This window comes from Haematobia irritans, chromosome 5 (assembly GCF_050003625.1).
Source record: "Haematobia irritans isolate KBUSLIRL chromosome 5, ASM5000362v1, whole genome shotgun sequence".
NCBI classification, from domain to species: domain Eukaryota; kingdom Metazoa; phylum Arthropoda; class Insecta; order Diptera; family Muscidae; genus Haematobia; species Haematobia irritans.
This window is the reverse complement of record NC_134401.1, coordinates 124,852,896-124,871,494: the sequence shown is the minus strand read 5'-3', so window position 1 is coordinate 124,871,494 and position 18,599 is coordinate 124,852,896. Positions and strand designations below refer to the sequence as shown.

The 18,599-nt window shown below is 31.8% G+C and overlaps 2 protein-coding genes across 4 annotated transcripts in view; one reads left to right on the top strand and one right to left on the bottom strand.

Moving 5' to 3' along the window:
* Nucleotides 1-18,599, top strand: part of LOC142238166 (uncharacterized) — a 370,552-nt gene that overhangs the window by 105,532 nt on the left and 246,421 nt on the right. The gene's annotated exons all lie outside the window — the stretch shown is intronic.
* ana (anachronism) overlaps nt 1-18,599 on the bottom strand; it is a 53,092-nt gene that overhangs the window by 21,684 nt on the left and 12,809 nt on the right. The window contains exons 2-3 of one of the 2 annotated variants that reach the window (XM_075309732.1): nt 2,521-2,933; nt 2,143-2,379 (exon numbers count right to left, since the gene is read on the bottom strand). In XM_075309732.1, the coding sequence (XP_075165847.1) occupies nt 2,143-2,379; nt 2,521-2,933 (650 nt within the window). The remainder of the gene's footprint in view (nt 1-2,142; nt 2,380-2,520; nt 2,934-18,599) is intronic. The other variant, XM_075309733.1, reaches the window with a different exon arrangement.

Sequence of the window (18,599 nt, the reverse complement as noted above, 5' to 3'; positions counted from 1 at the left end):
AATTTTAGTGCTATATGTTGAATAAGATCATTTAAGAAGGATTTTGATACTAAATAGTGGTTATCTACCTACAATGATCATATTCAATAGTTTTTTTTTATATTTGTTTCTAAGAAAATGGAATGGTAAAGGAAAACATTCTACACGTGATAATCTTCAAGAGTAGAATACTATCAGTTTGTGTATAAACATTTGCAACTCGAAGAATTTTTTTTTCACATTGAGTAAAATAGTTATAAAACATGTATATTACGAACTTGAAGACGCGGATGGAAAAGGAAGCGGGATATACCATGCTAAAGACATCTGGAAATAAGATTTTTTTTTTTTTTTTTAGTACAGGTGGTGTATTTTATGACGGGGGTTTCACGCACTTGCACAGTTTTACTTTGAAAAATTTAAATTCAGTTTTTTTTTTTTGGAAAAAAGGCAATTGAAAAATTGAAATGCCTTTCATTCATGTGTCAATTGGAAAATAGAAAATTTTCATTCTGTATCGACTTCACAATCATAATAAGTTGCAAGCAAAGATTTTGAAAAAAAAAATAAATAAAGAGAAATTGGTTTTGATTTGCGAATAAGATTTATTGCAATTAGCTGCGAAATACAATTTTTATCTTTAGCCGAAATCCTTTAATTTTTTTAAATTTGAATATTGGTTTGACATCATTAAATCACAGGAAGTTGGACAAGGCTGTTATTTGGCCACAGATCTTTTGGATCTGTGGGATGACTATCCCACAGATTGCAAAATTGGCATATGGAATTTTGACATGGCTGAAACGCACAATTAAATTGGATTGTGAAAGAAAAAAGGCTTTCAAAATGGCAATTAATGCGGCATAAATATCCCAAATTTACCTAAATATCGCAATTCGCTATAAATTACATGAAGCAACAAAGAATCCGGGTATCAAAAGAAAATCATATATAAGGAAATTATTTCTAGAGCCCTGTCTGGCCTACACTTTGAAAAATTACAATCAATATAGATCAACGTTTTCCAGAAAACACTATGGAGACCGCAAACCTACTCATCTATATATGTATATACTCTTAATTTAAATTATTCTTTTCAAGTTATATTAAGAAACTGTAACTCAAGTACTGGTCCACAAGCGCTTGTTGGCTGAGCAACTCAAATAATTTCGTGAGTATTAAAGAATCTTTGTTTTTTTTTATCTTCTTAATTTGTTATATATCTATGGATGATGGGAATTTTCATTATTTAAGATTATTCAACTAATTCTGATTTGTTTTCTTGTATTAGAATTTTAAAATATTGAGATAGGCCACTTTTTGCAATTTAACATAATTTTTAATTCCCCTTTAATTTATTTGTTGATCTAGAAATAATTGTCAATATAATGATTACTAAAAATATGCAATATTATTATTAAAGTATTTGCGTTTAATTTTCGAAATTGAAGGTTTGAGCGTGTAGAGTGTCGTTAGGGCTGACAAACATCTTGGTCGGCAAGGCAGGGTGGGATAACCGATCGGATATCAATGACACCTAGATATCCATTTTCCGGGACCGGTTCCGTTTTCTTTTAAATAGCTAACTAGGTTTGTCATTATGAAAAAAAAAGTGTATGCTACCATTAAAATTTTATTGTTGGTGTAAGCGGCTGGGATCTAACTTCGGCGACAAGAACACCCCCCCCTCCACTGAGCAAGGTCGGAACATTCGGTAGCAATGGTCAGTAGAAGTTAGGATCCAGTGTGAGAGCCGTTACAGCTTATATCATAGTTGGTTCAATAAGTACTTAATATACATACAAAAAAACAATACTCCGGGGACACTCCATCTTTCACATGTGAACTATGTTTGAAATATCGCCGTTAGCCTTTTGGGCGAATATACTAAACGATATTAAATCTAAGAACTTATTGAACCACCCACGTAGGAGGGTGGATTACCCTCGGTATATCATTCAATCATATATTAACCAATAAAATCTAAACCAACTTAGGATGTAAATGACACGCTTCCACTCTCCTCGTTTTAGTTTGAATAATCCTCTCAATTCCACTCCTCTCCCTCTCTCTCTCTTCCTACCACTCTCTAACTCTCTGTGTTTCTTTCAATTCAAATTAAGTGTTGTGATTTCAGTTACTTATGGCAAACAACACACTTACCTGCCTGATTGCAACTTGGTGGCTTAAAGAATAAGCCAGGCTTCAAGGGTTGCTCCTCTTCGTCATGGACTTCGATCATTAGATATCCCACCAGAACAGGAGGACGGGTTTGTTGTGATTGCTCCATTTGTTTACCAACATTTTCCCAAATATAAATGGCACGTCTAATGTCAATTTCAACCCATCCCGTGGTAGAGACATTCATCATGATGGTATTACAAATTCTCTTCTTACGCTCTGTAATTGATAGCCAAACATAAAGCCGCAAATGAAAAGAATGTCAAAGAAAACACAAAGGAATGATATGAAGCATAATAGCAAGCAGAAAAATATAGGAAACCATTATAATTCCATTCTTTAAAATTGTCCAATAATTACCATACACACCACGTTTATTACGACGCATTTGTTGTACAATCGAAACGGTTACACGAATCTGGGCATCCAAGCTGGGATCAGCACATCTTTTCGGTTTACCAATATCATCGGAATTTCCATCATTGTCTGTGTAGGTTTCTGCTGTGGATGCTTGGTCATTGCCCAGACTTTCATTTGGATTAATTTTGAACAGTCTCAAAGTGGCTGAGTCGAGATTTAGATTTTGCATTTTCTTCTCGAATAGAGAACTGGAGAATTGTATGGTTATATTATTGTCATGCATCCATGAGGACTCAGTTGTTTCCGAGTTACATGTGGGATAAGCGGCCATTTCATGGAGAGGATATTCAATAATCTCTTCGGAGTTTTTTGTCTGTATGGCATTACTTATGCGGGTTTTTATATCATTGATGCTGAAAGTAAACGAATAGACAATAAGATAAGATACGTTTTATGGAAGGAAATTAGCTTCATTTAGTTTGAATATTTTTAATACAATTTTCTAAAGAAATAAAAGTTTGCAAAAATTTCTTATAGAAATAAAATTTTTCCACAAATGTATATAAAAATAAAACTTTGACAATATTTTCTATAGAAATAAAATGTCGACAAAACTATCTATATTTTGAGACATTTTTCTATCGAAATAAAATTTTACAATAGAAATAAAATTTTGACAAAATTTTCTATAGAAATATAATTTTGGAAATTTTTTCTATAGAAATAACATTTTGACAAAATTTTCTATAAAAACAAAATTTTTCCAAAATTTTCTACAGAAATAACATTTTGCAAAAATTTTCTCTAGAAATAAAGTTTTGAGAAAATTTTCTATATAAATGGGAGCCAACGTTGTGCAATGGTTGGCATGCATACGCAGGGTCGTGGATTCGAACCCAGTTTCGACCAAACCCCAAACAGTTTTTCAGCGGTGGATTATCCCACCTTTGTAATGCTGGTGACATTTCTGAGCGTTTCAAAAACTTCTCTAAGTATATAAAAATAATTTTTTTTTTTAAATAAAATTTTGGCAAAATTTTCTATAGAAATAATATGTCGACAAAATTATTTTTAGAAATAAAATTTTGAGGAAATTTTCTATAAAAATAAAATTTAGAGAAAGTTTTCTATATAAATAAAAATGTTAACAAAATTTTCTATAGAAATAAAATTTTGAGAAAATTATCTATAAAAATCAAATTTGTACAAAATTTTCTATAGAAATAAAATGTCTACAAAATAATCTATAGAAAAAAGGACGACAATATTATATATAGAAATAAAATTTTGTATAAAACAAAAATTTTTAGAAAATTTTCTATAAAAACAAAATTTTGAGAAAATTATATATAAAAATAAAATTTTGGCAAAATTTTCTATAGCAATAAAATGTCGACAAAATTATTTTTAGAAATAAAATTTTGAGAAAATTGTCTATAAAAATAAAAATTTTAAAAAAAATTTCTATAGAAATAAAATTTTGAGAAAACTATCTATAAAAATACAATTTTGAGAAAATTAGCTCAAAAAATACAACTTCGAGAAAATTAGCTATAAAAATAAAATTTGTACAAAATTTTCCATAGAAATAAAATGTCTACAAAATAATCTATAGAAAAAAGGACGACAAAATTATATATAGAAATAAAATTTTGTATAAAACTAAAATTTTTAGAAAATTTTCTATAAAAACAAAATTTTGAGAAAATTATATATTAAAATAAAATTTTGGCAAAATTATTTTTAGAAATAAAATGTCGACAAAATTATCTTAAGAAATAAAATTTTGAGAAAATTTTCTATAAAAATAAAATTTTGAGAAAGTTTTCTATACAAATAAAAATTTTGACCAAATTTTGAGAAAACTATCTATAAAAATACATTTTTGAGAAAATTATCTATAAAAATAAAATTTGGACAAAATTTTCTATAGAAATAAAATGTCGACAAAATAATCTATAGAAAACAAGTAAGGAAAGTCTAAAGTCGGGCGGGGCCGACTATATTATACCTTGCCCCACTTTGTAGATCTAAATTTTCGATACCATATCACATCCGTCAAATGTGTTGGGTGCTATATATACATTTATTTAAATATCACCCGATTTGGACAGAATTTGATAGACTTTTACAAAATCTATAGACTCAAAATTTATGTTGGCTAATGCACTAGGGTGGAACACAATTTTAGTAATAAAATATGGGAAACATTTAAATCTGAAGCAATTTTAAGGAAACTTCGCAAAAGTTTATTTATGATTTATCGCTAGATATATATGTATTAGAAGTTTAGGAAAATTAGAGTCATTTTTACAACTTTTCGACTAAGCAGTGGCGATTTAACAAGAAAAATGTTGGTATTTTGACCATTTTTGTCGAAATCAGAAAAACATATATATGAGAGCTATATCTAAATCTGAACTGATTTCAATCAAATTTGGCACACATGACTATACTACAGATTGTATTCCTTGTGCAAAATTTCAAGCTAATCGGGATAAAACTCTGGCTTCTGGGTCCATATAAGTGCATATCGGGCGAAAGATATATATGGGAGCTATATCTAAATCTGAACCGATTTCAATCAAATTTGGCACGCATAGCTACAATGCTAAATCTACTCCCTGTGCAAAATTGCAACCAAATTGGGCCAAAAACTCTGGCTTTTAGGACCATATTAGTCCATATCGGGCGAAAGATATATATGGGAGCTATATCTAAATCTGAACCGATTTCAATCAAATTTTGCACACTTGACTGTCTATACTACTATTTGTACTCCTAATGCAAAATTTCAACCAAATTCTGCCAAAAATCTGGCTTCTGGGGCCATATAAGTCCATATCGGGCGAAAGATATATATGGGAGCTATATCTAAATCTGAACCGATTCAAATCAAATTTTGCACACTTGACTATACGACTAAGTGTTATGTTTGTACAAAATTTCAAGCAAATCGGTATAAAACTCTGGCTGCTGGGTCCATATTAGTGAATATCGGGCGAAAGATATATATGGGAGCTATATCTAAATCTGCACCGATTTCTTCCAAAATCAATAGGGTTCTATTCTAACCCAAATTAGGAACATGTGCCAAATTTGAAGGCGATTGGACTTAAATTGCGACCTAGACTTTGATCACAAAAATGTGTTCACAGACAGACGGACGGACGGACAGACGGACATGGTTATATCGACTCAGGGACCCACCCTGAGCATTATTGCCAAAGACACCATGTGTCTATCTCGTCTCCTTCTGGGTGTTACAAACATATGCACTAACTTATAATACCCTGTTCCACAGTGTGGCGCAGGGTATAAAAAGGACGACAAACTTATATATAGAAATAAAATTTTGTATAAAAATAAAATATTTTAAAAAATGTTCTATATAAATAAAATTTTGAAAAAAAATCTATAGAAATAACATTTTTGCACACTTGACTATACTACTAATTGTACTCCTAGTGCAAAATTTCAACCAAATTCGGCCAAAAATCTGGCTTCTGGGGCCATATAAGTCCATGTCGGGCGAAAGATATATATGGGAGCTATATCTAAATCTGAACCGATTTCAATCAAATTTTGCACACTTGACTATAGGACTAAGTGTTATGTTTGGACAAAATTTCAAGCAAATCGGTATAAAACTCTGGCTGCTGGGTCCATATTAGTGAATATCAGGCGAAAGATATATATGGGAGCTATATCTAAATCTGCACCGATTTCTTCCGAAATCAATAGGGTTCTATTCTGACCCAAATTAGGAACATGTGCCAAATTTGAAGGCGATTGGACTTAAATTGCGACCTAGACTTTGATCACAAAAATGTGTTCACAGACAGACGGACGGACAGACGGACATGGTTATATCGACTCAGGGACCCACCCTGAGCATTATTGCCATGTGTCTATCTCGTCTCCTTCTGGGTGTTACAAACATATGCAGTAACTTATTATACCCTGTTCCACAGTGTGGCGCAGGGTATAAAAAGGACGACAAAATTATATATAGAAATAAAATTTTGTATAAAAATAAAATTTTTTAGAAAATGTTCTATATAAATAAAATTTTGAAAAAAAAAATTCTATAGAAATCAAATTTTGAGAAAATTTTCTAGAGATAAAATGTCGACAAAATAATGTATAGAAATAAAATGACGACAAAATTATATATAGAAATAAAATTTTGAGAAAATTTTGTATAAAAATACAATTTTGAGAAAATTTCTATAGAAATAACATTTTGAGAAAAGTTTCTGTAGACATAAAATTTTGCGAACATTTGCAAAAATTTTCTATAGAAATAAAATTGTGCAAAAGTTTTCTACGTATAGAAATAAAATTTTGCAAAAGTTTTCTATAGAAATAAAATTTTGCAAAATTTTTCTATAAAATAAATATGAATAGAAATGAATGAACGTATAAAAAGGGACCACTAACGAATACTCTTATAGAGTCCAAGCTGGGTAATATATTGAAGTGCACCCTGAGCGCCCATAATTGACACTGGATCTGTGAGGTGATAAGAGGGGTGTGATGGACATCGTAATCCAAAGGACTGTTGGACAAAGTTCATACGAGCTGAGACAATAAAGTGGGCGGAGAAACATTTGTGTTGAATAAGTAAAAATATAAGTAGGACATTAGGGGAAAAGGACGAAATCTTGCAACATTAGGATTGATGTAACATAATAAAACCATGTACATATACACAGAAAAAAATATCACCAAAATATTTCCAATTAAAAAGTTAACTGAAGTTGAACATTTTTTCAATTAATAAATTAATTGATACAATTAACTTTTTAATCATGATAGAAACATTAAGTTAATTAAGTCAATGATTGAAATTTTTAAAATGTTTAATTAAAAAATTAATTGATACAATTAACTTTTTAATCAAATTCGGAAGACTAATTCAGTTAAAAAAAGTGCTGATTTTTTTTTACTTTTTTAATTAAAAATGTATTTCAAACAATCATTTGTTAATCCAAATAAAAACTCTATGCCAATCTAACTAATTAATTAAAAATAGTTACCTTTTTTAATTAATAAATTAATTGCGTTTTGCAATCAACATCAATTAAAATTTTAATTGAATCAATTAAAAAATTAATTGAATTTTGCTGAAAAAATCAATTAATTTTTTAATCAAAAATTTTTTCCATGCCCAATTAAACCTGTGATTCATACTATCATTCTCGTGATTGAAGACATTTCAATTAAAAAATTAATTGGATCAATTAATTTGGTGATTGAATCAGAGAAAAAATTTTTTGTGTGTACGTATCAGCATATCTCTAGTTGGTCTCATCCTAGATTAATACATCTTCAGCTTAAAACTTGCTATAAGAAATTCTTGTTTTGTTTTTTTTTTGCTTGTTTGATATGTACTTGTTTTGTATTTGCATAATTATGCTCATGTCTTAAAGTAATTGATCAACAATTAACACCGTCTACAACATACCTGATTTGTGCCGGCTAGACAGGAAGCATGACATTGCGTGTAGATTCATCTAGAAAAATGGCCAAGAAATAAGCAAAACACACAACCCAGACAGTCTGCAAGGCATACAACCACAACACTTCAACTCGAGGCGGTTAGTCTGGTCTGCCAGACAGTGGTGGTGAGTCAAAAATAAAACCAAATCAACCTGGGAGTCAAAGTCAAAAGAATGCCAGACACTGTTTGCTGGGTAGGCATGTGTGCATGTGCGCCCCAACTCATGAAAGGGGTGCGCATGATCAGAGGGCTCGTCTAGCCAAGCTAACATGTTAAAGAGCCAGCCAGACAGCCGGTATAGCAACGGACTTCAACAAAGTTGTGGTATTTTGTTCAAATGTTGCTCCCTTGCCACTGTTGCCACTCGTTGGTCGCTTGTGTTGTTGCTATTGTCGCTTTCAGACTTAAGATAAAGTAACAGTTGTAATTGTTTCTGTCTGCAACAGCCGCCGAAGCCGGGCCACCAGACACCAGACAGACAGAAATGATACTTCACTGTCTGGGCACGCTTGATTTTTTGTTGTTGCGGTTTTCTTTGCCTCAGGTTGTTTGTGGTTGTATGGATGGTTGTTGCTTCTGGAAACATTTATGTCATTGCCTTGTAAAGGTTACTGACAAAACAATGTTTGTTATTGTGGTCGTATTGTGGAGATGGGGTCAGACAACATTGCCAACTTGACGAGATAGTTGTCCTGTGTTCCCAATTGTGGGTTAATCATCGAATTACCATGCAATAAGAGTATGGAGTACATATACACTGAAGAAAATATTGTCGTGAGGCCAAAGATTTCATGTCCTTAAAATACGAATGCGAATTTTGCTTAGCATAGAAACCACATTTCTCTGATAAAATTTTTTCCTTGTCCAAAAGTCGATAATCTTTTTAATGAAGTCGTTCTGTCTTTATTGTTAAGTGATTCGGCTTAAAAATGGGTATCTTTACATGAAAGAAAATATTGTTTGACAAAGGCAAACTTGACTTTAATAATTAAGACAATTTTTTTCAAAATTAATGAAATTGTCTTTAAATTTGTCGACGAGATGACTTACATCGCTTTTTTTAAAGACGTTTTTAAATGAGCATAATTTCTATTTGAAGACGAGTGTAAATTTGCAAATTTAAGTGGTCTTTAATATGCTTTTAAATTACTGTGAAGAAAAAACAGGAAAAAAAGCAATAAATACGTTAAAATTTGTTTCCTAGAATCAAGTACGAAAAATTGAAATTGGAAACAGAATTGTATCTTAAAGGTATCCTTACTCCAATTCTCTGCTTCTATTGCTCGGAATCAATACCAAATTCATTAGTGTAAAGACAAAATCTTTGGAACCGGGTATGTTTTTTACAGCGTATGAAAAGAAGTATTAGTAGTAGCTTTAGAACACTATTGCCCATATTTGGTGCAATTTCCACAACGAAACAATCTCTTAATAAACTATGTGGTGTTAGTGTCCTTTTATGTTTATATTATATTTTTGGCTTACTATTAAAAACATTATGAAGGTTTCTGGTCGAAATATTCTCCTTAATAGAAATAATCTTGGTTGCATCGAAAAATTATGAGGACAGCTAGAAACACCAGTTTACTCGTATGTTCATACTGCAGAAAATATATGTGTTTGAAAAGCTATTCACTTCAACTCGTCGACGTACCAAATAATTGTACTTCTAATCCTCGTTTGTGAGGTTGTAAGGTTGTGTGCCCATGCGAGCCTTTATGCATAGTGTATAAAGGCTCGCATGGACACACAGAGAATACAGATTGATTGTGATAACCGAATTTATTGCCAACCTAATTTTGGCAGTTGTAGCAACTACCCAGCAAAAAAATTTGGAAGTTCTTCCAAAGGCACAACTTTAAAAGCACTTCCAGAAGATGCAATCCCAATGATGTTGTTTACTTTAACTACCCAGGAAGTTCTTTTAATTCAATTTTTTATAACTTGGTTTTTTCATACTTTTAATGGGTAATTTTAATTTTGTTGTTGTTTCAAATAGGTTAAAAACAGGGTAAACATTCATAAAATGGTACAAATCATTTAAATTTTGTCGAAAAAAAAAATGCTAAATACAATCTAAAAAAATTGTGAATTTTTGAAAATATTTGAGATCAAACGTTTCCCACAAACGTTGAATCCATTAAAATTTTTAAAAAATTATAAAAATAATTTTTTGACAAAATATCACAGAATTTTTTAATTTACATCCAAAACATTGAATTCGGATCACACCTAAAGAAGTGATGCAAATTCAGTGCAACGGCTGTTGAAATGGAGGATTTCCGTCCTATGACAAGCCCATGTTAAATGTATCGCTTCTGCGTCAATTTTGCACCACTTCCGGATCCAAAAAGAACATTTTCATTACTTTTTTGGCGACGCTTTTTTTGCTAGGTATCTGTTGGCAGTTGTGTCACCTGACTAATTCGATCGACTCAATTGAATTATGGAAGATGCAATTAATACTCCATATGGTATAAACCTATAGAATTGGTCGTTACTCCCTTCTTCATTCGGTTGCATTACCCAACCTAAATAGCACCCACAACATAATTGCAAATTCATGTTTTTTCAAAATATTTTATTTTATTTAATTATATTTATTTTAGATTGATAGAGAATAAATAAATATATACCCAGCAAAAACTCTCATTACCCGGTAATCTTGTAGGTAAGCCTATTTAAAAATTAATAATCACTTATTAATTGGCATCGCTTCGGATTACATTTACATACGCATGTCCTAGGAGGAAAGTACTTCTCCCCAGGCATACTTTCGGCCATAAAATAAGTAGTGCATTTAAAGCATATAATCACCTAATATGTAATGGCTTATTCGTAGATACACCAAAGGTTGCAAAATAGCCACTTATTGTCTCAGGCAACCAAATCTCGAAAATATTGATTTCTATCGCCGATTACAATGGATCAAAATATGAACTACTTGAATAGAAATAGAATATTGTATAAATAAACAAAAAATCTAATAAATTATCTAAATACGATTTTAAGTGTGACAAATTAATGTCACACTTAAAATAGAAATAAATGTAGGTTGTTTAAGGGAGTTGGATTCGTGAATTACGTTATAATATATCCAATAGCCAATTCACATAAGGTTCGAAATCTACTAAAAGTGGATTTTAAGTCTCTTTTTTATAAGGCAAATGGCATTTTGGAAGTGTAATGTCAATGAGGTATAAGAAAACATTTATTTAAAACATAATATGATAATGTCATTAAACACAATTTTTATGAAATATTTGTGATAAAAAATTCTTAACGGAAAAATCTTCAGAATTACCGTTACATTACATATTCTTTTTGATTTTTTATATAAGTGCTCGATTATGTTAATACTTATATTAACTACAACTGCCTAAAAATTTGAGAATAACAATTCGAAAATTACCGAGAAGTATTTATTTTTGTCATTACAAGTTAGTCATTATAACTCGCCGCAATGTAATGCAACGTGTAATGACAGCTTTACTCCTGGTAATGTCAATTGTAATGAGATGTGGTTACCTAGTTTTTGCTGGGTATCTATGGTTAGGATAGGTTAGGTGGCAGCCCGATGTATCAGGCTCACTTAGACTATTCAGTCCATTGTGATACCACATTGGTGAACTTCTCTCTTATCACTGAGTGCTGCCCGATTCCATGTTAAGCTCAATGACAAGGGACCTCCTTGTTATAGCCGAGTCCGAACGGCGTTCCACATTGCAGTGAAACCACTTAGAAAAGCTTTGAAACCCTCAGAAATGTCACCAGCATTACTGAGGTGGGATAAACCACCGCTGAAAAACTTTTTCGTGTTCGGTCGAAGCAGGAATCGAACCCACGACCTTGTGTATGCAAGGCGGGCATGCTAACCATTGCACCACGGTGGCTCTATATATCTATATATCTTAATATCAATGAAAATAAACGATTCCTTTGAACATTTAAGTATCCGCGACCGTTTTAGATGAAGCTTATGTAGCCTACAGCAGGGTTATCGAATGAACGGGCAACACGGATTTGAATCCATCAATATTTTACCTGTCTCGCGGAATTAGTCAACGCACATAAATACATTTTACTCACGTCAAAGGATCTACATACATTAATTAAATTATAGCTTTAAAACATTTTTTTGATATCTATAAAAAGAGAACCCATACCGACCATGTTTAGCGCACCAAATTTCAAACTGCAACTATCATGTAAAGGCTTTTGTGCAATTAAATGTCCAGTCAGGAGAGTAAATTAATATTATCATTAAAAATTGTAGCAGTTTGATCATAAAAATTGACTTTTAAGATGTTACCAAAATTATGCCACTTTTATAACCAAATCTTGACCATTGCCTCGTTTTAATAAAAAATTTATATCTTCTAGTAATTCCCCTAAAATATTTAAATAATATAGTAAACAAAAAAATTTTGGTTTGCATCAACCAATTCCCAATATGAATCAACTATTCATAGTTGAAGCAATTGGTTAACCTAATCATTTGTCTATTATCATAAATAACATTTTCTTGATACCGCTCCCAGATGGTCTTAGGAATAGAACCTATGTTGTAAATGCAGAAAATTTTTTGATACACTTGACATTTCGAATTCATTATTACAACCGATTGCCAACCCATCTCTTTTCTGTGTGCATGCTTGCGGAGTGCAATTGACTCAAGAACTAAAGCCGCTTGACCATTTCAAACGTCACCATTGGTTAGAATATTGACAAACAATGGAAACAGCGGATTACCAAAATGATTTTCGAAAAACCAATGCACCTATAATAAGACAGAAAGACGGACCGGCAATTGGGTATGCAATGACAACAGCGGATTATCATAATAATCTAAGAGTGATGTGTCGAAAAATCACATCACCCTCAGAAATGAAGGTGACTGGTCAGTTACTGTGAATGTGTGATCGCTATCGTAGGATATTAACGAACATTTTTTTTAGCGTATTTCATTACTTGAACATCTAGATGTAGACATTTTTTATTTATTTTTATCTGACTTGTTAAAATTTGAAATAATTGTTCAAATTAAAAAATTAATTGATAAATTAATTTTTGTTATTAATTTTTTGTTTTTATTAAAAAAGGTGAATTAAAGCTTTAGTTAAAATTCTTAAAAATTCAACTAAAATTTTAATCGAAAAAAATTTTGTGAAATTTTTGTCAATTTTCTTTCAATTCCCTTAGGTAGCTAGCTTTATGATACATAGTAATGTTCACACCTTTTTTCATACTTAATTCCAGTAGTCTTCCTCTGCCTAAAATTTTAGCATGCAATCAAATCAATCTGTGATTGCATTTTCCTTAAATGTTTTTTTGGGGATTTAATTTAAAGCTTTTTTTGTCATTTCGATTCATTGCCACCATATGATCAGTCTCTGTGGTCATATTTAAGACATCAACGTCGACGGCGTCATATGTCTGTCTCTAGTGTGTCTGGTCTGGCTTTCGATTGACGGCTATGGTCTGGTCTGGTGCATTTTGTTAGTCTTTTGTGTCTGCATTTATTTGCTCAGTAGACAAACGTTCTACAAACGGAGACCTTCACATAAACATTATGAACCTTCTCCATATTTATGCACTTTGATGTATTAGATTAGTTCGAGGAAAATATCTTGGCTGTAATCTGATTGTAAGAAAATTGCGAAAAAGAAAAAACAGAAAAAAATTCATCCCCTCGCATTGAGATTTAAAAAAGGATAGCGCCAAAATACTAAAGTCTTGAAATGCCATATGTCTCGAGTAAGAATTGGAGAACAAAAATTCCGATTCTAACAATTGGGCAATAGTTTGCTAATTTTATCAAGATAGTTCGACGTTTTTTTTATCTCCCTTACTTTAGCCTTCACTGATATGTTTCCGTGACCAGATAGCCGTATTAAGAGAATTTTTAGCTTTTAAGAACTATGGTACGAGTTTTCCATTAGTGGTTTTTCATTTAGTGGAAAATTTGCCACATTTTTCCGTTTTTGTTTCCTTTGGTGTCGTAATCCTTTAAACCCCGAAATCCATTAATATTGTGACACTTTATTAAATTTTGCGAATTTGCGAAACTTATTCGGGCCAACCTAATATCCAAACTTGCATACATTTGCTCAATGAATATAGTTTGTAGCCTCCTTGCATTATGATTATGACGGCTTAAAATCAAGAGAATTATGTTTCTGCTTAAAACGTCGTTTATATGCTCTTGTTTATATTGCTGTCGGTGTTTTTCCGTCTCACTAATGTTTATGATGTTAATTTTTCAAATCACACGATGCGTGTGAGTCTGAGTTTGTGTGTTCGTCAGCTGACGTTGGCCAATTGTAAGGTGTAGTTCTCCTTTAAAACAGTTTTTGATGCCACTGCTGATTTCTAGACATTGTGTGTGGTCGTCGTTGGCTTTGCTGTTTGTACTCTTGTTCTTGTTTTTTTTTAATTTTTTTATATGCCATACAAAACTCGGCTAGACAGTGTCTAGCCGGCTGTTACTGCAGCCTTTTTCTGTTTCTTTAGCCTTTGATTTACATTCACAAGTCGTCGGCTACACACAAAGCCCATCAAACAATCCGAAAACAACAGTTAAGCAGTTAAACTGAGTAGCCTTTAAATCATATTTTCTATACACTCAGTTAAACATAGCATTTACTTTGGTGAGAATGTACTCACTCCACTCACCACTCACCACATACAACTTCATTATAGGCTCAACGAGAAAATAAAATAAGAGCAGCACACCCACACTGGTTGAAGAGCCATCAATTCATCCATGCATTCATGTGCATCTCTATGCTCTTAATGTTGTGCAAGTAGCAAGTAACTCCTCATTACAAATTTGTTTACTTTGTTGTTGTATGAGAGGCATGAATGAATAATTATGTTGAGAGTGGTGGGGGTAGAATAAAATAACACCACAAAATTTATCGTAAATGTAGTACTCTCGTAAAAACATTGTATGCATGTATATGTGTGTATTTGTGAAGTAGTCTACGTTTTACGACGAAAAAAGTTTAATTCATAAAAATAAATTCACTCATTTGTAGCTGGAAAGAATTTGCTAAAGTTCTATCAATAGAGCCTAGTCTCAAGTATGTTGGTGGCGGAGTGTATTTCTCTAACACACAATTCATGAATGGTTTAGTAAAATGTAACTAACATGGTGAAATGGGACCAAAGGTAAACTTGGAAAAGTCTGAGGAATAAAAAAAAATTTTTCTTGCAATAATAGATTTATTTAAGATGTCATTCACAATAGTAAGTGCTAAATTTCCACAATCATCAATAGTTAATCGAAAACAAAGAATTATTGGGAATTAGGTTCTAGATGACGTATGAGTGTTGATAGTTCTTCGAAAAATGATGTCAATCATACGCTATTATGAACTGACCGACTCGGCTAACATAATCTATGTCTCACTGAGAAAAATATTTACTTAAAAATTAAGAAAACTACATTTGACAAGACCAAGTTTCTTACGATAAACGAACTTAATTCATTTCGATGCAATTTGCATTAATGTAAAAAAAAAATATTAATATAATGTGATTTAACTTAAAGTAAATAAATTAAATTTATTTTCGTTTAATTTAAATTAATTAATTCAGTTAATATATTTATGTTGATTTGTATTTGCATGTAAAATTTCTACCTAATTATACTTATATTAATATAATGCAGTCATACATAATGTAATGATCGTCTTTCTTCTTACATTTCATACAAATGTGGATGAGGAAAATAAGAACAAATATGCTATAGTTGCCATTTATATATGGATAGCAATGAGTGAGGGGATGTGATTTAACTTAAAGTAAATAAATTAAATTTATTTTCGTTTAATTTAAATTCATTTATTCAGTTAATATATTTATGTTGATTTGTATTTGTATGTAAAATTTCTACGTAATTATACTTATATCAATATAATGCAGTCATACATAATGTAATGATCGTATTTTTCTTACATTTCATACAAATGTGGATGAGGATAATAAGAACAAATATGCAATAGTTGCCATTTATATATGGATAGCAATGAGGGAGGAGATGTTTACCTCCCTCCCCCTTTTTGATTGAAGACACATTGTAAATATTTTTGTTTTTGACACAGACATAAAATATGTGGTCATCTTTTGACTAACCAGACAGCTAAATAAACTCTGTAAAAACTGTATGAAGACATGAGTAAAATAAGTAAAATGAATGGAATTCAGTGAAAATTTGTATATGAATAAAGGTTCATGTTTAGTCGTTTACAAGAAGTCATTGAATTCTGACAGTTTTGGGTCGATATGAAGCAAATGGGCAACATGAAATATGAAGAAGATATATTTATAAAAATTTATAGAAAAATAAATTTAGTTCAAAGCTAATTTTAGAGTTATAAGGAATGTTTTGAGTAAATAGTTTTGTTATAGAAAAATCTTTGGTAAATACTGGGTAAAATCATATTTCATAAGTCCATTTGTGGGCTCAAAAGAACATTAAATTCTGAATTTCAGGCAAATCGGATGAAAATGCTACAAATAAACACCAAATTTGGGCACGATTACAAAAAATACACAAACAGGACACTGAACAGGTCTGAAGCAACCGGGGAAAGTGAACATTCCCATTTTAAAACTTATATCCCATTCACATTACACTTCCAAAATCCAGTAACTTAGATTTCAACTGTCATTTGCCTTATAAATAAAGAATTCCAAATTCACTATGAATAGATTTCGAGCCTAATGTGTATTAGGTATTACAAAAATTAACTTTTACATTTTTACATATTTGAAAACGTCAGTTATTCGAATTTTTTTAATTTTTGAAAAACCTAACTTTTAACGTCATTACCAGAGAATGAACGTCATTATCAGAGAATGAAGCCGACCCATTTTTGTTGGCGGCGTCTGACACAAAATTTTTGCCTCCAGCGGCGGCGGATAACAATTTAAAGTCATCCGAATTTCAAAAAGATTAATTGTATAACTAATCTGACAATCAAGTTTATATATGTCATTAAAATCTTCCAAAGTAAATTTTTGCAAAATTATTATAGCAACTTAATACTGATTGATTGTGGATGGAAGGTTAAAATTTATTGAATCTTCCACTCACAATTAATAAATATTTTTAATTAATAATTCAAAAATATTTTTGTCTCCAGCGGCGGCAGATTACAATTTGAAGTTATCCGAATTTTAAAGAGATCAATTTATCAAATTTATATTTCATTAAAATCTTCCAAAGTAAATTTTTGCAAAATTATTATAGCAACTTAATACTGATTGATTGTGGATGGAAAGTTAAAAATTTATTGAACCTTCCACTCACAATTAATCAATATTTTTGATTAATTGATGGCTTAATTTGAGTCGAGATGAGTCGACATATTCGGCGGCGGCTAAAATTGGCGGCGCACCTCGGCGGCTTCATTGTCTGGTCTCTTAACTCTTGATATTTGATGTCAACATATTTGATGACTCTTGATATTTGATGCCAACATAAATACGATTTTTCGAAATTTTCGATAAATTTGGTTATAGGTTAAAGTCGATTATCAATTTTGGCCAACATTAAAACTCGATTAGTTCGATTAGTTCGATTTTTCGAAATTTTCGATAAATACCACCACTAGCCGATTTTGGTTATTGTAAAAAGTTGATTAGTCAACTTTGGTCAACATCAAACCTCGATTAGTCTATTTGACATAATTGTCAAAAAGTCAAAAGTCGGTTAGTAGACTTTGAAGGTTACAAAAGCTTGACTAGGATTTTTCCTTATTTGCTTGTACAAAATCGATTTATCAAAAATGTATTTTCTACTTTTTATACCCTCCACCATAGGATGGGGTGTATATTAACTTTGTCATTCCGTTTGTAACACATCGAAATATTGCTGTAAGACACCATAAAGTATATATATATATTCTGGGTCGTGGTGAAATTCTGAGTCGATCTGAGCATGTCCGTCCGTCCGTCTGTTGAAATCACGCAAACTTCCGAACGAAACAAGCTATCGACTTGAAACTTGGTACAAGTAGTTGTTATTGATGTAGGTCGGGTGGTATTGCAAATGGGCCATATCGGTTCACTTTTACGTATAGCCCCCATATAAATGGACCCCTAAATTTGGCTTGCGAGGCCTCTAAGAGAAGCAAATTTCATCCTATCCGCCTGAAATTTGGTACATGGTGTTAGTATATGGTCTCTAACAACCATGCAAAAATTGGTCCACATCGGTCCATAATTATATATAGCCCCCATATAAACCGATCCCTAGATTTGTCGTGCGAGGCCTCTAAGAGAAGCAAATTTCATCCGATCCGGCTGAAATTTGGTACATGGTGTTAGTATATGGTCTCTAACAACCATGCAAAAATTGGTCCACATCGGTCCATAATTATATATAGCCCCCATATAAACCGATCACCAGATTTGACCTCCGGAGCCTCTTGGAAGACCAAAATTCATCTGATTCAGTTGAAATTTGGTACGTGGTGTTAATATATGGCCTCAAACTCCCATGCAAAAATTGGTCGATATCGGTCCATAATTATATAGAGGCCCCATATAAACCGATCCCCAG